Source organism: Entamoeba nuttalli (assembly GCF_000257125.1).
Source record: "Entamoeba nuttalli P19 unplaced genomic scaffold asmbl_10212, whole genome shotgun sequence".
Taxonomy (NCBI): domain Eukaryota; phylum Evosea; order Mastigamoebida; family Endamoebidae; genus Entamoeba; species Entamoeba nuttalli.
Window position 1 is genome coordinate 185 of NW_008580059.1, and position 18,045 is coordinate 18,229.

At 24.8% G+C, this 18,045-nt stretch overlaps 7 protein-coding genes across 7 annotated transcripts; 3 read left to right on the forward strand and 4 right to left on the reverse strand.

The window, feature by feature from the left end:
* Nucleotides 1-1,399: 1,399 nt before the first annotated feature.
* Nucleotides 1,400-5,518, forward strand: ENU1_213970 (ABC transporter, putative; the record flags this gene model as incomplete). The annotated part of the gene is made up of 1 exon (XM_008862496.1): nucleotides 1,400-5,518. One exon carries the CDS (start codon nucleotides 1,400-1,402, stop codon nucleotides 5,516-5,518), a length of 4,119 nt encoding a protein of 1,372 aa, XP_008860718.1.
* Nucleotides 5,519-5,598: 80 nt separating this feature from the next.
* On the reverse strand, nucleotides 5,599-6,069 carry ENU1_213980 (archaeal ribosomal protein S17P protein; the record flags this gene model as incomplete). Its single annotated transcript, XM_008862497.1, has 1 exon — nucleotides 5,599-6,069. The coding sequence occupies one exon, from the start codon at nucleotides 6,067-6,069 to the stop codon at nucleotides 5,599-5,601; it is 471 nt and encodes a 156-aa protein (XP_008860719.1).
* An 800-nt stretch (nucleotides 6,070-6,869) lies between these two features.
* On the forward strand, nucleotides 6,870-10,133 carry ENU1_213990 (protein kinase, putative; the record flags this gene model as incomplete). The annotated part of the gene is made up of 1 exon (XM_008862498.1): nucleotides 6,870-10,133. The coding sequence occupies one exon, from the start codon at nucleotides 6,870-6,872 to the stop codon at nucleotides 10,131-10,133; it is 3,264 nt and encodes a 1,087-aa protein (XP_008860720.1).
* A 79-nt stretch (nucleotides 10,134-10,212) lies between these two features.
* On the reverse strand, nucleotides 10,213-11,862 carry ENU1_214000 (HEAT repeat domain containing protein; the record flags this gene model as incomplete). Its single annotated transcript, XM_008862499.1, has 1 exon — nucleotides 10,213-11,862. One exon carries the CDS (start codon nucleotides 11,860-11,862, stop codon nucleotides 10,213-10,215), a length of 1,650 nt encoding a protein of 549 aa, XP_008860721.1.
* Nucleotides 11,863-12,080: 218 nt separating this feature from the next.
* Nucleotides 12,081-12,815, reverse strand: ENU1_214010 (inorganic diphosphatase; the record flags this gene model as incomplete). Its single annotated transcript, XM_008862500.1, has 1 exon — nucleotides 12,081-12,815. The coding sequence occupies one exon, from the start codon at nucleotides 12,813-12,815 to the stop codon at nucleotides 12,081-12,083; it is 735 nt and encodes a 244-aa protein (XP_008860722.1).
* Nucleotides 12,816-13,013: 198 nt separating this feature from the next.
* ENU1_214020 (kinesin, putative) lies at nucleotides 13,014-15,605 on the forward strand (the record flags this gene model as incomplete). The annotated part of the gene is made up of 1 exon (XM_008862501.1): nucleotides 13,014-15,605. The coding sequence occupies one exon, from the start codon at nucleotides 13,014-13,016 to the stop codon at nucleotides 15,603-15,605; it is 2,592 nt and encodes an 863-aa protein (XP_008860723.1).
* A 62-nt stretch (nucleotides 15,606-15,667) lies between these two features.
* Nucleotides 15,668-17,134, reverse strand: ENU1_214030 (importin alpha-1 subunit, putative; the record flags this gene model as incomplete). Its single annotated transcript, XM_008862502.1, has 1 exon — nucleotides 15,668-17,134. The coding sequence occupies one exon, from the start codon at nucleotides 17,132-17,134 to the stop codon at nucleotides 15,668-15,670; it is 1,467 nt and encodes a 488-aa protein (XP_008860724.1).
* Between the last annotated feature and the right edge of the window lie 911 nt (nucleotides 17,135-18,045).

Below are 18,045 nucleotides of genomic sequence, written 5' to 3' on the forward strand. Positions count from 1 at the left end.
CTTTATTTTCTTTGTTTTAATTTTGATGAAAAAATATTATAAACATCATATTTCTATTTTCATTCCATATTTGACATTTGATATTATTTTTAAATATTACTTTTATGTTCATTCATTATATTATTATCATTATTTTATTCAACATTAAAAATTCTATATTTTGTTTTATTTATTACATTATTTTATTCATTTGTTTCTTATTATTTTATATTCATTCTATTATTTTACATATTTGTTATTATCTTTGTTTTTATTCATTTTCTTATCTATTTCTTTTATCTCTATCTTAAATCATATGTTATGTTTTTATTTTTTTAATCTATTCTCTTTATGATTTTATTCATTTTCTGTTTATCTCTTGTATTTGATATTTCATTTTCTATGATTTTATTATTCTTTTCATCTTGTATTTGATTTTTATGTTTTATTATTGTCTCTCTTCTTTTTTCTTTATTATTTCTTGTATATATTTCTTTTATATTATTTCTTCTCTTCTTCTTTTATTCTCATTATTTCTCATGTTTTGATTTGAATATTTTTGATTTAAATATAAATATTTATCATTTATTTTATTGTGTTTTATTAGAATTATTATTCTTTAAGTGTATTTAAATATTTTGAACTGACTTTCTTCTTCATTTTTTATATATTTGAATTATAATTACTTTATATCATTCTTTATCTTCTTTTTTATACAATTTATTATGTATATTAAAAAGTAATGTTTTTATTATGAAGTAATGAACATTTATAAAACAGAAATGCTTCTAAATGAAAATTTATGAAAATAAAACCAATTAATTACTCTGATTGAACTATTTGTATTTAAAGAAAGTTGATTTTGTTATGTGTTCAGAAATATGAGGAGAAAAAGAACAAGAATAAATTGACTTAGAATGAACTAAACTATTTTTTTTGAATTTATTTCATCAATTCCTTTTTCATTCTTTGTACCATATAATCTTTTCTTCTTATTTTACATTATTAGGTTTATTCGAAATAAATACAAATACTTAATGAAGAATGAAATTCAGGTTGTTGAATGAAATAACAATAAACATATTCACCATAAAATAGAACAAACAACTTACATACAAGTAGAACGATAAAGATGAAAAGAAATTATCTATTTGAATTACTCTCAATTAATGAATTTCTATTTAACAAATTAGAAAGATAACTCACATAATAAATGAATCAATGTATTTTCAGTGTATCATTATCAGTCATTTTACTAAATTTTAATAAAATAAGTTTCTATTCTTCCTGAGTCTGTGGAGAATAATTCTATATCATTTTCTATTTTTCATTAAAGAAAATAATAAAATAATAGTAAAATACTGATAATAAAATTTAAAAAAAAACCAAGAAAAATAATAACTCATTATTTATAGAAGTTATGTCAAATTCTTTTCAATGTTTTGGTGAATTTGGATTTATTACATCAAAAGAAATTAATCCATGTTTTGAAAATTATATTCTATTCCCATTACTTAGTTTTTTTTCCATATTGTTATGTTTATATTATTGGAAAACACCTTCATTGAAAGAAATAAAAAGTAAAACGTTGTTCAATGTGATTTCTTTTAGTTTAATAATTTTATTAATTATTGAGTCTCTTCAATACCCGCATCACTTGTTTCTTGTTGTTATTTCATTTTCTTTATTTTTATTATACCATTTATCAGATAAAGTCATTATTTTTTATCTCCCTTCTTCATTGTTTTGTATTATTTGTTGTTTTCATCAGCACACTTCTTCTTCTTTACTCAGACTATTATGTGCATTACTTTCGTCAATTCAGTTGTTGTATATTCTCTTCTTTTCTCCTAAACAAGGAGTTTCTGACAAAAATTTACTTACACCAAAATACTCTTTAAATTTAATAAATAAATGGACATACTCATTTATAACTCCATTATTATCATTAGCACAAAGTCGTTTATTAAATTCATCTGACCTTCCTGAATTACCACGTGAAGTACCTGTTTTAGAACAACAATTAAAAAAAAGTTCATTAATGAAAGCGATATTTGTATGTTATTTTCCTAGGTTACTAATGACAGTTCCTTATTTCATTATAATGATAGGAACAGAAACAATTCTTCCTGTAATACAAAAACATATTCTTATGAATTTAGAACAAAATAAATCTATTTTATGGTTATCTCTTTGTATGTTATTTATTCCATTAATTTCTGCATTTGTAAGACAAAGAAATATATATTTATCTTCATTAATTCACGTTCAAATAAAAAAAGAATTAACTGATATTGTATTTAATAAATTGCTTATTGTACAACATGCAAATAACTCTAAAATAGTGAATATTCTTAACATTGATATTGATCGAGTTGTACGTTTTTTGGTACATATTTTTGATCTAATTGATATTCCTGTTTCATTAATAATATGTTCATTTATGTTGTATAACCTTGTCGGTACCGCAGCATTATATGGAATTATAGGACTTTTTATTTGTGTTCCAATAACATTAGTTATTGCAAGTTATCAAAGAAAAATGAGGTCTGAGTTAATGCAACTTCGTGATAATAGAGGGAAAATAACAAATGAATTACTTTCTAATATTCGTGGAGTTAAATTAGAAGGATTAGTAGATATTGCCCAACAACGAGTTGAATGTGCTAGAGAAATAGAACAAAAATTAATAAGAAAATTATCAGTTGTTGATGGATGTATGTTTGGAATTACTAGACTTCTTCCAGCAATTATTTCAATGATTACTTTTAGTGTTGCATTAAGAAGTATGGAATTATCAAGTTCAATAGCATTTACAACATTATCAGTATTTCAAATGTTACAACACCCGTTAAGTTTTCTTCCATTATTAGTACTTGGATTAACTGAAGCTAAAGTTGCTATAGAACGAATTGAAAAGTTTTTAAATAAAAAGGAATATGAAGGAATTAAAAGAATAAAAGAAGAAGATAATATTTCAATTAAATTAAAAGGAAGTTTTGGATATAAAGACAAAATGATATTAAATGATATTAATTTAGAAATACAAAAAGGAAAATTAGTAATGGTTATTGGACAAGTTGGATGTGGTAAAACTACATTACTTAATGCAATTTTAGGAGAATGTAAACATAATGAAAATTCATTTAATGGAATAAATGGAAGTATTGGATTTATTTCATTAACTCCATGGTTAAGAAATGATACAGTTCAAGGAAATATTTGTATGGGAAATGAATATAATGAAGAACGATTTAATACAACAATTAGTCTTTGTCAATTAGAACCTGATATTAAAATTTTTCATGATGGTATTAAAACACAAATTGGTGAACGTGGAATTACATTATCAGGTGGTCAAAAACAAAGAATTGCATTAGCTAGAGTGATATATAAATTATATGATATTTATTTAATTGATGATGTATTATCTGCAGTTGATCCAAATGTATCAGTTAAACTTTTTAAAGATGTAATTCAAAATGAATTAAAAGAAAAAACAAGAGTATTATGTACACATCAATTACAATATCTTCCATATGCAGATCAAATTATTGTATTAGAAAATCATCAAATTGTTTTCAATGGAAATTATGATGATTTTATTCAAACTGAATTTATGAATACATTAAAGGATATGAAAGAATTAACAAAAACACCTACTACTTTATCTCCTATTCCTATTAAAAAAGAAATAAAAACATTAAATCCTTTAGAATCTCCTTCTCATTTAAATGAAACTTCAAATGAATTAATGACAAAAGAAACTATTGAAAGTGGAATAATTAAAGAATCAGTTTTTAAAAAATATATTCAAAGTGTTGGTGGTTTACCATCAATTATTATTTATTTATGTATTTCATTTGCTGTTAAAGGTTCATCAACATTATCTGATTATATGTTAACATATAATCCAATTCCATTATTATATTATTTTATTTTACAACTTATTTCAGTGATATTTACTTTATTAAAAAGTATTATTGAAACACGACTTGGTACAAAAGCAACAACAACTTTACACAATTCAATGTTTTATCATGTTATTCACTCTCCTTTTATTTTCTTTGACACAACTCCAATAGGAAGAATTTTAAATAGATTTACTAAAGATATTGAAACAATGGATACTCAATTAAAAAGAGTACTTTCAATTTGTATTCTTCAAGTTCTCACTATTATCTTTGTGTTATTATTAAACTTACTTTCTTCAATTCTCTTTATGCCTCTTTTAATTATTTTAAGTTATGTTTATATTTCTATTATCATATTTTATATCGACTCAAGTCAAAATTTACAAAGACTACAATCAACAACTAAATCACCAATATTATCTATTATATCAGAAATTGTTCCTGGTTTATTTACTATTCGTGCACAAAATTTAAGTCAATTATTATTTGACCAACAATCTAAATTATTTGATATTCATCAAAGAACTACTTATTCTAATTCTCTTGTTGATAGATGGTTATGTTTACGTGTTGATTGTATTGGTGCGTTTGTAATGTTTGGGAGTGTTATTGCAGCTTCACTTGGTGGTGCATCAGTAGCTGGTTTAGCAATCTCCTATGCAATGAATGTAACTCGGTCATTAGTGTTTTTAATAAAAACATTTTCTGATGTACAAAGTAGTTTTGTCTCTGTTGAACGAGTTTTAGAATATTGTGAATTACAAACTGAAGAAGACATTGACCAACAACAAAGAGACTCTTTAATTGATTTTGATCCATTACCAATAACCAACAATAAATCAACAGAATTAAATACCCCTCACATTAATGTTGAAGAATTACTTCTTAATAAAAAATGGCCTATTGGAAATATTGAATTTAAACATATTACAATGAAATACAGAAAAGAATTACCTGATGTTTTAAAAGATATTTCATTTAATATTCATCATGGAGAAAAAATTGGTGTTTGTGGAAGAACTGGAAGTGGTAAATCATCTCTTTTACAAGTATTGTTTAAAACTGTTTCAAACGTTAGTGGAACAGTGATGATTGATGAAGTACCACTAAATCAAATTCCACATCATGTATTAAGAGAACAAATAGGAATAATACCACAAGATCCATTAGTATTTCAAGGAACTATTAGAGAAAATATTGACCCATTTAAAAGAAAGTCAGATAAAGATATTTATCAAATCTTACAAGATATGAGTTTTGATAAAGAATTTAAAGGTCTTGATGACTTAGTTGAAGAAAATGGAAAGAATCTTAGTTCTGGTACCAAGCAATTGCTGTGTATTGCACGGGAATGTCTTAGAGATTCAAAAATCATATGTATTGATGAAGCAACTTCTGGTGTTGATTATGAAACAGATCAATGTATCCAAAAAAGTATCAGAACGTTTATGAAAGATAAAACAGTTATTACTATTGCTCATAGAATTTATACAATTATAGATTACGATAGAATTATTGTTATGGATAATGGTATTGTTCAAGAGTTTGATACTCCACAAAATCTTTTAAACAATACAAATAGTTTGTTTTATTCCTTTGTAAAACAACAAAATGAAGAACATTAATTCAATTTTAATTCAATTGGTATTAAAAAATTTTAAATTGTAAAAAAGTAAAGAAATAAAGTCAAATAGATTTTTCTCTTTTAGAAGATAGCAAATTGTTTCTTATCACCAGTTCCTCTTGATGTGAACTTAAGAACATTAAATCTAACAGTTTTAGAGAGTGGTCTGCATTGTCCAATAACAACATGGTCACCTTCTTTTAATTGTCTAAAAGCTGGAGAACAGTGAACAGCAATATTCTTATGTCTCTTTTCATATCTTTGGTATTTTGAAACATAATGGAAATAATCTCTTCTAACAATAATAGTTCTTTTCATATGGCATGATTTGACAATTCCTGATAATGTTCTTCCTCTAATAGAAACATCTGATGTGAATGGACATTTCTTATCAATGTAAGTACCTTTAATGGCTTCAGCTGGTGTAACAAATCCCATACCAATTTGTTTGTGATATCTCTTTACACTTCCAAAGTCAATTTCTCCCTTTTCATTTCTAGAATGATGGTGGAATACTTGTTTTTGATAAGCTCTTTCAGTTTGCTCAGCCATTCCCCTTCTCCAATTTCTTAGTTCTTTCTTCAAAAACCTTTTTCTTTTTTTTTTTAGAAAACCTATTTTTTTATTATTATATCTTTAATATTCTTTTTTATTTTTTAAGTAACATAAATTCATTTTGTTATATATAACGAAAGTTATTTTTTTACAAAAACTAAAGAAAATTTAGGTATTATACTCAAACGCAAAGTTAAGAGTTTATAAAAGAGTTTAAAATTATATTTTTCAAATAACAAACTTTTTCAATAATTATTGTTTTTTCTCTTTACTAGCTATCTAAAAAAAATGAAGAATAAAGTTTATTTTTGGTTATTATTAAAGTCAAAATAAATAATTTATCAAAAGAATAAATAGTTAAATAATAATAATAATAAATAAACAAACTGAACTATTAATACATAACTAACAAGTTTTAACAAAAGTTATTTCACATACAGGTGTTATAATTATTTATTTGAGGGAGTGAATGAATTTTTGTTATAGCAACAAATAAAATAAAGTAAGAAAAATGAATAAAAAAAAAATAACTTATTTTAATTTTTCATCATTAAAAAAGTATATTTTTTCGTCATAAATTACAAAATACTTGGAATAGAAGAAATTATAAACAACAAAAAAAGATAAAACACATAAAACTTAAATGAGAAAATCAAAATTGATAATAAAAAAGATATTTAGAAGAAAAAAAAATAACAACTAACAGATGATTCAAATCAACAATGTAACAAATAATAACAAATGAAAAAATAAAAAAAGAAGAATGATCTTATTATTGAATTAAAAAAAAAGAAAAGATGAAGTGTATTACCATTCTTTTTTTATTTTATAATATTTTGAATTGTTTTGGATATGACGTTATTGGAACTGGTTGTGTAGATTACTTAAATGAAACTGTCTGTTTAAAATGTGGAGATGCATATGATAATAATGACTTAACTTGTAAAACATGTCGTGAGTCTGATCCATATATTGCTATTTCTAAATCAAATATGTTTTATGGAATGGACGCATCTGAGAAATGTATTGCATACGATAGTGTCACAGTATTATCTCCTTATTATATTCCAACTTCATTAGAAAATATAGCTAAATTAAATACATTAAAAGTAACATATTTTAATGGTGGAATGCAATTTTTATATCCACAACCATGTGCTATAAAAACCGTTAGTCGTACTCAATATGTTTATGGTATTTATTTTGATGTACCTGTTCAAAATTCATCAGATACAACAGGAAAAGAATATTCATACCAAGCAACTATTCAATGGAATAATGTAAATAAATTTCAATGTAATGTAGTAGAATTAGATGATAATAATCCTCTTAAAGCTGTTAATGAATGTTTAAGTTCTGGAGAATCAATGTCTGGTCAAATGAATTGTAATTGGATAGGTAAAATGAACAAACATTATAAAGTATTTATTCACTCAGACCGACAGTATAATTCTTCTTACGCTGGAGGAATTTTATTTAGTTTAAAACAACCTTTATTTGAACCTTATATCCCTTTTACTGCCCGTGCTGTAGAAATGTTAAATCAAACACATGGAGATTTATATTTAAATGTTCCTATGAAGGTTACAGGTTTTTATGGATATCCAGTTTGTGCACCAAATCATTATATGAAGTCAGTTAGATTTTCTGCTGAATTGATTGAAGGTGTAAGTCTTCTTGTACGTTCTGTAAGAACAGGAATGAGATATATTCAAGAATATGATTTAATTAAAGACCCTACAACAAATGAGGTTAAAGAAAGATGTATTGCTTTACATACATCAGCAATAGAAGGTAAATTAGAAAATCAAGGAATTAATCAAGGATTATCTTTATTAATTAAATACAATTCTTCTAAACCAGCAGATGGTGTTTATAAAGGAATGAATTATCAGAAATTATATTTTGCTTATTTAACTACTGAACCAGAAGAAGATGATTATCTTAAAATTGCTATTGTTTGTCCTAAAGACTGTAACTCTAATATAAATGCAGGAGTATGTAGTTATAGAAGTGGAGGATGTATTTGTTCAAGAAATAAATATGGAAGAGCATGTATGGATATTTGTTATGATAATGTAACTAAAGAATATAATAAAGCTTATGGAGACCCTTCGTTGTTGTGTGAATATGGTGTAAGTCATTGTTCAATTGATTGTGAATGTGATGATGAGTATCAAGTTATTAATCATCAATGCATTAAATTAACTTGTTTAAATAATGTAGAAAGTGATAGTAGTTTAGATTGTCTTAAAGGTACAAATAATTGTCAAGATAATTGTATTTGTATTGAAGGGTATAAACCAAGAAATCAAGAGAATCCAAGTTTAGGATGTATTTTATCAACATGTGGAAATGGAAAATTAGATGAAGGAGAAATATGTGATGGAGGATATAATTGTCTTGATACATGTCAATGTGCATTTAATAATATGGTTTCAGATGGATCACTTGGATGTAAAAATAAAGCTGCATTATCTACATGGGCAATTATTGTTATTTGTATTGGAGGAGTATTATTAGTTATTACAATTATAATTTTATCTGTTACATTAACTTCATTTGTTATTAGAACAAAGAATATTGACCTTAGTATTTATCGTCAACAACAACCAATTTATTATTATGACATTACAAGATCAACTGCATTAAATGTAATTGAATCAACAAGTGCACTTGTTGATCCACATCCAGTAAAAGATAAATATCGAATAATAATTGATCATAGTAAATTAAATTTTGGAACAGAAGATAATCTTGCAGAAATAGAAGAAACAAGATTTGAACGATTTGTTGTATCAAATAATTCATCAAAATATATGTTATTAATCTTTCATACACCAAATAATCCTAAATATGTATTTCATTTTATGCCACAAGTACATATATTACGTTCACATACTATTAAAGTATGTACATGTTTTATGACACTTCATTGTACTACAAAGATATTTGGATTAAAAATTCATGTAAGTTGTTATTTTAGTAATAAAAGAGATGTTCTTAATAATATTAGTACTTTATTAAAAGACAGAACATTTGCAGAATGGGATGAAACTTGTAAAAAAGAAATGGATCAAAATATGAAATTTGTTAAATATAAATTTCATGGTTCTTTTACTATAGAAACAGATGCAGTTAATTCAATTAATCTTGATATGGATGAAATTCAATTATTGGATGAACCTATTGGAGAAGGTGCTATGGGAACAGTTTATGTTGGAAAATATAGAACAATTTATGTTGCAGTAAAACAATTTAAATGGGAAAATCTTTCAAATGAAGAAATGGAAGAATTAAAACAAGATGTAGTAAGAGAATGTGATTTATTAAGTAAATTACGTAATCCATTTGTTGTGAATTATGTTGGATCAGTTACATATATTCCACAAATATGTATGGTTACTGTATTCTTTGAGTTAGGATCATTAAATAATTATATTCATAAAGGAAATAAAGAAGGTATTATTTTACCTTTTGCTTTAAAAAATAAAATACTTCTTGATACTGCTAAAGGAATGAATTTCTTACATAATAATTCTATTCTTCATCTTGATCTTAAACCAGATAATTTGTTAGTTAATTCATTATATGCTGATTCTGCTTGTTGTGTTAAAATTACTGATTTTGGTACTTCTAGATTTATTCAACGTTTAAATAAAGATAAAGGGCTTGGCACTCCTATGTATGTTGCTCCTGAAGCATATCAAGATATTTATGATTGTCCAAATGATGTATTTGCTTATGCAATAACTGCATGGGAATTGTTTTATGCTGAAGAACCATATAAAGAATTCAAATCATTATTTGATATTAAAAACTTTGTTTGTGAAGGTAAAAGACTTCCTTTAGATGGTCCAATGCCAACAGAATGGAAACATTTAATAACTTCTTGTTGGAATCAAAAACCATCAGAAAGACCTATTTTTAGTGTTATTGTAAATGAAGTTGCTAAGTTCGAAAATTTAAGTCATCCAGAACTTGATGTTGGAGTAAATTATGAAAAAATTAATGAACTTACCCAATCTAAAAAGGAAAAAATAAACGACTTATTAAATTGAATATGTCTTTTTTTTTGTATTTGATAATTAAATAAAAAAGAAAAATAAAAGAATAAAAAAATTTGATTTTATTGTAAATTCAACATAAAAACTGATTAACACTTTCTATTGCCTTTGTTAATTCTCCAAGAACATCAGCATCTTTATCATTTTTAGTTGCAAGTAATGCTGGTTTAATTCTAGTTTGAATAATATTACCTGATACTAATGGAAGAATAACAATGAAAGTTTTAATTGCATTAAAACGGACATTAGGAACTTTATCTGTAAGTAATTTAAGAACAATAGGAATAATAATTGTAGTAATAGTTTCAGCAGAAAGAGATGGAATAATTTGTGTTATACAATTCATACAAATAATTCTATGATGATATAATCCTGAACTAGCTAAAGAAATTACTGATGGAAGAATACGTGATTTAACCCAGTCAATACCACATGATGCAATAAGCTTTTTAATATTTTCAATAGCCTTTACTCGAATTGCATAAACTTTATCTGTTAATACAGCTACACTTACTCGTATTAATTCAAAGTGACATTCGGTTAATTGTTGAATTAATTCAGGAATTAATTCTATTGTTTGTAATCTACATCTCCATGATGGATCATTTACTAATTTCATTACTGTAGCAAGTACTTTTTGAGATAATTGAGATAGTACCATAACATGATTTAAATAATCTAATGTAGTAATTATCTTTAGTTGTACTTCAGTACTATTATCTTGAAGACAAGTTTCAATAATTTTAAATAAATAATTTTGACAATTTGCACGTCCAATTTGTGGAGCTATTTGTGTAATAGAGGCAGCAAGTGATGAACGAACATCAATAACTGGATCAACTGATAATTTCTCTGCCAATGGAAGAATTTCACTAATAATAGTTTCTGGTGGAATTTTCTTTGTAATGTCAGCAATATGACTTGCTGCCATAGAACGAACATGATCATCCTCATCATTTAATAAATCAAAAGTAATATCTTGAACGTCTTTGGTAAGTACATCTCCAGGAATTGCATCACAACATTTACCAATATTAACTGCACAAACATATCTAACATGCCAACATGGATCACGAGCAAGTTCTTTAAAGTAATTAATATATTCTTCTTTACGACAAAGATAAGGAAGACATTTACTAAATCCAATTCTTACTGAATCAATTGGGTCTTTAAATAAAACGTCTATAATATCTGATGGCATATTTTCAACTTTTTCTATTCCACAAGCAACAGCTTTTCTTATAGGTGGAAAAGCTTCTTGTGATAATTCTCTTATAACTGTAAATACACCATCATTTTCTGGTAATAAACAAATTAATTTTGCAGCTGAAATTTTTCCATAGATTGATACTTTACATAATTCTTTAATATATGGGAGATAATCATTTTCGGGATAGATAGTTATTATTTCAGCAAAACACGTCATTGCCTTTTCTCTTATATTAATCTCAGGTGCACCAAGCAAAATGTCAAATAATGGATATAAATTATATATTTCTTCTTTTCCTAATATTTGTGTAAATAACGGCAATTGGTCAGTTGCAAAAAGATCTAACTCTTCTTCTTCAAATAGAGAATGAACTAAATTTACAATAATTTCTTTAACAGTTTGAATTTCAAGTTCTGGTAATAGGATAGGTAAATATGTCAAAGTTTCCATCCTTATCTCAATATCTTCACTTCTTAAATTATCAAGAAATGATTCCAATGTAATGTCTTGCATGGATCTTATTTTTTATCTTTTCAGTTCTTTTTTTTTCAACTATTCAATTTCATTAGTTTTTTTATTTTTAGTTTCTTTACTATTATTCTAGTTTTTTTCGATTATTTTTATTTTTTCATTTTGTTTTTTTTTAAGTTAAATTGTTTATTTAAAAAAAAACAAAAAAAAAATGAAAAAACAAAAATAAAACATAAAAATCAAAAAAAGGGAGTTTAAGTTTAGTCTAACGCCAATTTTGATAACTTCTTTTGAGTTGTTTTAAGTTTTCTGTATTGTAAATGAGTCTCATTTATAATATCCAAAGTTGATTTTTGGTTAAAAGCCTTTCCACCATAAGCGTATTTATTTAACTTCTTTCCTTCAGCAACTTTATAGACGCGGTACCATTCTCTAATTTCATCAACAGTTTTTTCAATATCATTAGCAGATGTAATGGTTTGAGCAAGAGGATCATTTACATTAATTCCAATAACTTTCCAATCAGTTTCACCTCCATCTAATAATGCTAATGCGCAAATTGGTTTAATTTGAACAATTTCACCACGTGCAACTTTCTTTTGAGAGATATCAATGATATCAATTGGATCATTATCTCCAGGAATACCAACAATAGAGTCTCTTTCAAATAAATCTTCCCAAGTTTGAGGAACTGCACCATAATGATTTAAAACATTTCCATGTTTCATATATCTTAATGAACCATCTTTGTTTAAGTCTTGTTTGATTGGATTAAATTTATTTGTTGTTGATATTTCCATTTTAGCGTTTGTTCCTCTTGGAATTTCACAGACCATATTAACAACTTCTTTACTTACAAATGCTGGAATTTTATGCCATGGAGAAATTTTCTTTCCTTCTTGTTCAAAATAGATTCGGTAATCTTTCTTACCTAAAGTACCTACAGGCTCTGTTCTAACAGTTCCAAAGTTGGGGACAATGGAGGTAATTGACATCTTTGTTTTTTTAAGTTCTCTTGATCTTTAAAAATTTCCGTTAATAATTCTTTCATTCTTTTGATCTTTTATTTTATTCATTTTTTGAACCTTTTTATTTGTATTTTTATTTCTTGTATTATCTCGTTTTAGATAACATTTTATTTTTTGATTATTACAAACCGAAAAATAAAAAAAAATCTCAGAAAAATATAACTTATGAATATTAAAGTTTATGTCCGTTGTCGTCCTGGAAAAGAAAATGAACATATTGCTAATATTCAAATGGATAATCAAAATTTAATTGTCGCAGGAAAAAAATATGAATTTGATCAAGTATTTTCATCACAAGTTAATCAAAATCAATTTTGTGATTCTGCATTAGAGGGGTTTATTGGGAAAGTTATTGATGGGTATAATTGTACATTTTTTGCATATGGACAAACAGGAACTGGAAAGACATATACGATGGAAGGAGAAGAAGAAAATGAAGGAGTTATTCCACGAGTGATAAATGAATTATTTATGACATTAGAAAAGAGAGGATTAAGATATAGAATGAGAGTAACTCATGTAGAAATATATAACGAAAAAGTATATGACCTTTTAAGTGATGAAAGAAAAGAATTAGCTATTAAAGAAAGAAAAGAAGGAAATGGTGCTTCACCAGAAAGTGCAACTGAATTAACAGTAACAAAAGAAAATGTTCATCAAATATTAGCAAAGTCTTCAGGACAAAGAAGAACAGCAGCAACAGATATTAATGCTAATTCATCAAGATCACATTGTATTTTTACAGTGACAGTACAAATTATTAGAGACAGTGATTTTGAAGGTGATTTTGTTGTTCCAGGAAGAATTCATTGTGTAGATCTTGCAGGAAGTGAAAATAGTAAAAGAGCAGGAATTATTGGAGATAAAGTAAAACAATTAGAAGGGATGGCAATTAATCAAAGTCTTTTAGCATTAAATAGAGTTATTATTGGGGTAAGTAAAGGAGATAGTTATATTCCATTTAGATCATCACCTTTAACGCGTATTTTACAAGACGCATTAGGGGGTGCTAGTATTACTGCAATGGTAGCTACAATATCACCTGCACAAGAAGATTTAGAAGAAACACTAAGTACATTAGAATATGCAAAGAGAGTTAAAACAATAAAAAATACACCAAAACAAAATGCAAGTGTTAGAAAAGATATTTTCCTTCAAAAAAAATTAGATAAAATTATTAACTTAAAAAAACTTATTACTGAAGGAAAACGTAATGAAAAACCACTCACAGAAGAAGAAATTGAAGTATTACAAATGGAAGTTGCTAAAGTTAATCAACAAAATTTAGAAATGCAAGCATTATTTGCACAAGCAAAAGGAGAAGTTAGTGCAGCGCAAGACCAATTAAAAAGTGCAATGAATTATATTCATTTGAAACGACAAAACGAAATTGAATTAAAAACTATGCTTGGAAAAGTAGTGAAGTCAATAGAGATTTTAACAAAACAATCACGAAAATTAGAAGATATTTATGAAAGAAATAATGAAAAGATTAAACAAAACGATGATATTATTAAACAAATTCAAGAAAATGAAAATGAAATAGAAAAAAAAGTAACTGAACAAATAGAAGAAGAAAAAAAAGAAATTAAAATGAATTGGAATGTAATTGAAAATAAAATAGAAGAAAGTGATAAAAAAAGTATTATAGAAGGAATTAATTTTGAAGAGTTTAATCAACAGTGGATTTATAAAGATACATTGGGCAGAATGGAAATATTTTGTAAAGAAGGACTTAAACAAGAAAAAGAAAATAAAGAAAGTGTTATAAAAATACTTAAAGAAAAAGAAAATATTAATGAAGAATTTCAAGAAAAATTAAAAACAATTGAAGACATTGAACAAAAAGAAATTAAAGAAAAAGAAGAAGAAATGGAAATTGTAAATGAAAGTTTAAAAGGAGTTATAGAAGAATTAAAAAAGAAAAAAAAAGAAAGTCAAGAATTTGAAGAAATTATCATACAAAATGAAGTAAAAAGAAATGAAAAAAGAAATGAAATGATAAAAAGTTTAAATGAAAATATTCAAAAGCAAATAAATGAAAATAAAAAAATATTAATTCAATCAATTGAAAATATGGGAAATGAAATTAATAATACATTAGAAAAATGGGTCATTTCAGATAATCAAATTATTGATGAACATTTAATTGAAAAAGATAAAAGAAATATTAAATATAAAGAAATATTAAATCAACAAATTATTAATCTAAAAGAATTTAATCAAATTATTATTCAAAAACAACAAAATAGAGAAGTTATTCAACAAAATACAATTCATCAATTACAAGTATTAATTCAACAAATAAAAATTTTAATTAATTCATTTAAAGACCAATCAAATATTCAAATAATTAAAATTAATGATGAAAATGATTTATTTATTAATTTAAGTAAACAATATATTAAAGAAATTATTCAAACAATTGAATTAGGAATTGGTGAAAATGGAATTGTTGGTGCTTTAATTAGTCAAATTAATGAAATTATAAGTAGAATGAAACAAAAAACTTTCCTAACAAAAGAAGTTCAAAATGAATGTTTAATTATTAAAGAAAAATTAAATGAAATTAAAAGAAAATTATTATCAGAAATAAATAATATAAATGAACTCACTTTAATAGAATTAAATTCATTAGAAACGCCTCACATTCAACCGGTTACTGTTCCACTATTTACAGTAACTAATAAATTATCTGAAGTCCCATCATTTGGTCTTCGTTTATCAGAGAAATTAAAACATTTAGATACTTTATAATTTATTATCAATTATTTTTGTTACTTTGTTTTATTTTTTTTTTTTAATTTTTAAATTTATTTTTAAATTTCTGTTAATCCTTTTTCATTCAACTCATCTTTTGGATAATACGTTTGTAGTAATAATTCTATTCGTTTTTTACTAAGTGTATTTAAATCTGCATTATTACTTAATTCATTTAATATATTTTCAAGTCCTAAAGAATCAAAAACAGTTTGAACATCAACACCTTTATTAACTCCAAACTCCAGTAAATTTAAAATAGAACGTAATGTAATACTAATGACTTGTTTTGTATTAGGAAATTTAATTAAAATAGAAACTAATGCAGCAACTACTGTTGGATAATTTGTAAGTAATAATATAAGATGTTCATCTGATTTAAAATAAGCAATATTTGCAATAGTATAACTCATTTCTTTTAATATATCTTCAGAAAATGAATTATTTAATAATCCATCACAACAAATTCCAATAAAATTAGTATTTTTAACAATATAAGATGCATTATCTACTAATTCATCTCCTGCAAAATTACTTACAGCCCAAAGTATTTCACGAAATATACTAATTTGATGGTTTGTATCTAATAATTGTTTAAATACTTCAAACAAATTTAATTGTATTAATGTTTGACAAAAGTTAGAGTCTTTACTTGATAAATTTCCAAAGAACCTTAACGCTGGTAAATAAACTAATTTACTTTGTGAAAATAAAAAACTCATTGCCCCTTTTAATAATTTTTTATCTTCAAGAAACCCATCATATGCTCGTGATTCTGCTATAAATGATAATGACCATAATACGTCTGACATAACCGAATCATCTAACCTAACTTTATATTCTCCTACTGTTGTTTGATAAATAAAATCAAATATTGCTTTCATATTATGTGGGTCAAGAACTAGTTTCATTCTACAAATATTACAATACATCCATGATACTACATGAAGAATTTCCATTGAATATCTCTCTTCTTCTAATATTATTTGAACTTTTGGTATTAATCCAAAATTAAATAATAAATTTATTATTCTTTCTCCATCAACACAAATATTCGCTATTAACCACAATGTTGTTCTCTTGACTTCATGACCTCTTTGAAATAAATTATCTAATACATCTAAAAACCCTGATGTAATTAAGTTTTGTGAATATACTTCACTGTTTTTCTCTGATGTAAATGATACTAATAACTTAATAATTTCTTGAACAACTCCATCATCTAATTGTGGTATTAGTTGAAATAATGATTTACACACTTCATGTTGAACTATTAATCTATTAGTTGTTTGATCCCCATTAAGATAGCTAGTTAATGTACGAATACTCATTAAATCTCCTTGTTTTGCCATTTCACAAACTGCTTCAATCTCCTTAATTGATGGTAATAATGTCACTTTATCAGTATCAATACATCTTCTAACAGAAAGCATCCCTTCTCTTTTCTTTGACCTTAGGTCTGATAGTTGGTCTTGGCGTTCTTTTACTACTGACTCAAATGTAGTTGTTCCTCTTAAATTAGACATTTTATTCTTTTTAAGTTTTTCTATTATTAAAAAATAGTCATATATAGCAAAATAACTCTTTATTTAAACCTAATTATTAAAATATTATTTTTAAATAATTTTTATTAATAATGACTTTCTTTCTTATGCAAAAATTACTTATAAACAGATTCAATTTGTTTTTATAAAAGTTATCAAATCTCTAAAATATCATAATCACTTCATTCTTACAACCTCCATGGATAATCTTGATTACTTCTAATCTTATAATATCTTGAAAAGACAAATGATTTGACTAAAATCTAATCTCATTATTTTTATATTTTTTTTTAATATAAAAACACTTAACATATAATGAAGATTACACAAAACTAATCAACAATTGGTCTTGAAACAATTGTTAGAGTGCTTGTATTTGTTAAAACTAATTAAAATGAAAAAGACGTATATTTAAAAGCATTGAATATACTAAAAAAGATACTAATGAGAAGTAAAGAAAGAGAAAAGTACCAGAAATAAAACAAATGAACAAAACATTGAAATAAATTTGAAAGAAATACTTTTTTTAAAATAATTAAATACCAAAAATTTTTTTTATAAATTGTTATATAAACAATGAGCTACAAAGTTTTAGAAGAATCAAATCTCTTATAATTACATAGATAATTCAAAACTTATTATTTTAATAGTTTAATTATTTGAATGAATTATTATTACTTCAAATTCATTTCTTTTATTTCATTATTCATTGAGTTTTTCTTTTTTAAAATTGTTTTTTTTTTAATTGAATAAAAACCAAGACAGTAATTACTTCTTTCATTAAACTTCTTTGCTCGTTTCATTAGATATAACTAAATAAATTATTAAAAATATTATGCTAATGTAATAAATGATGCCTGTTATTTTATTGTTTTTCAATAAAAATGTTTATG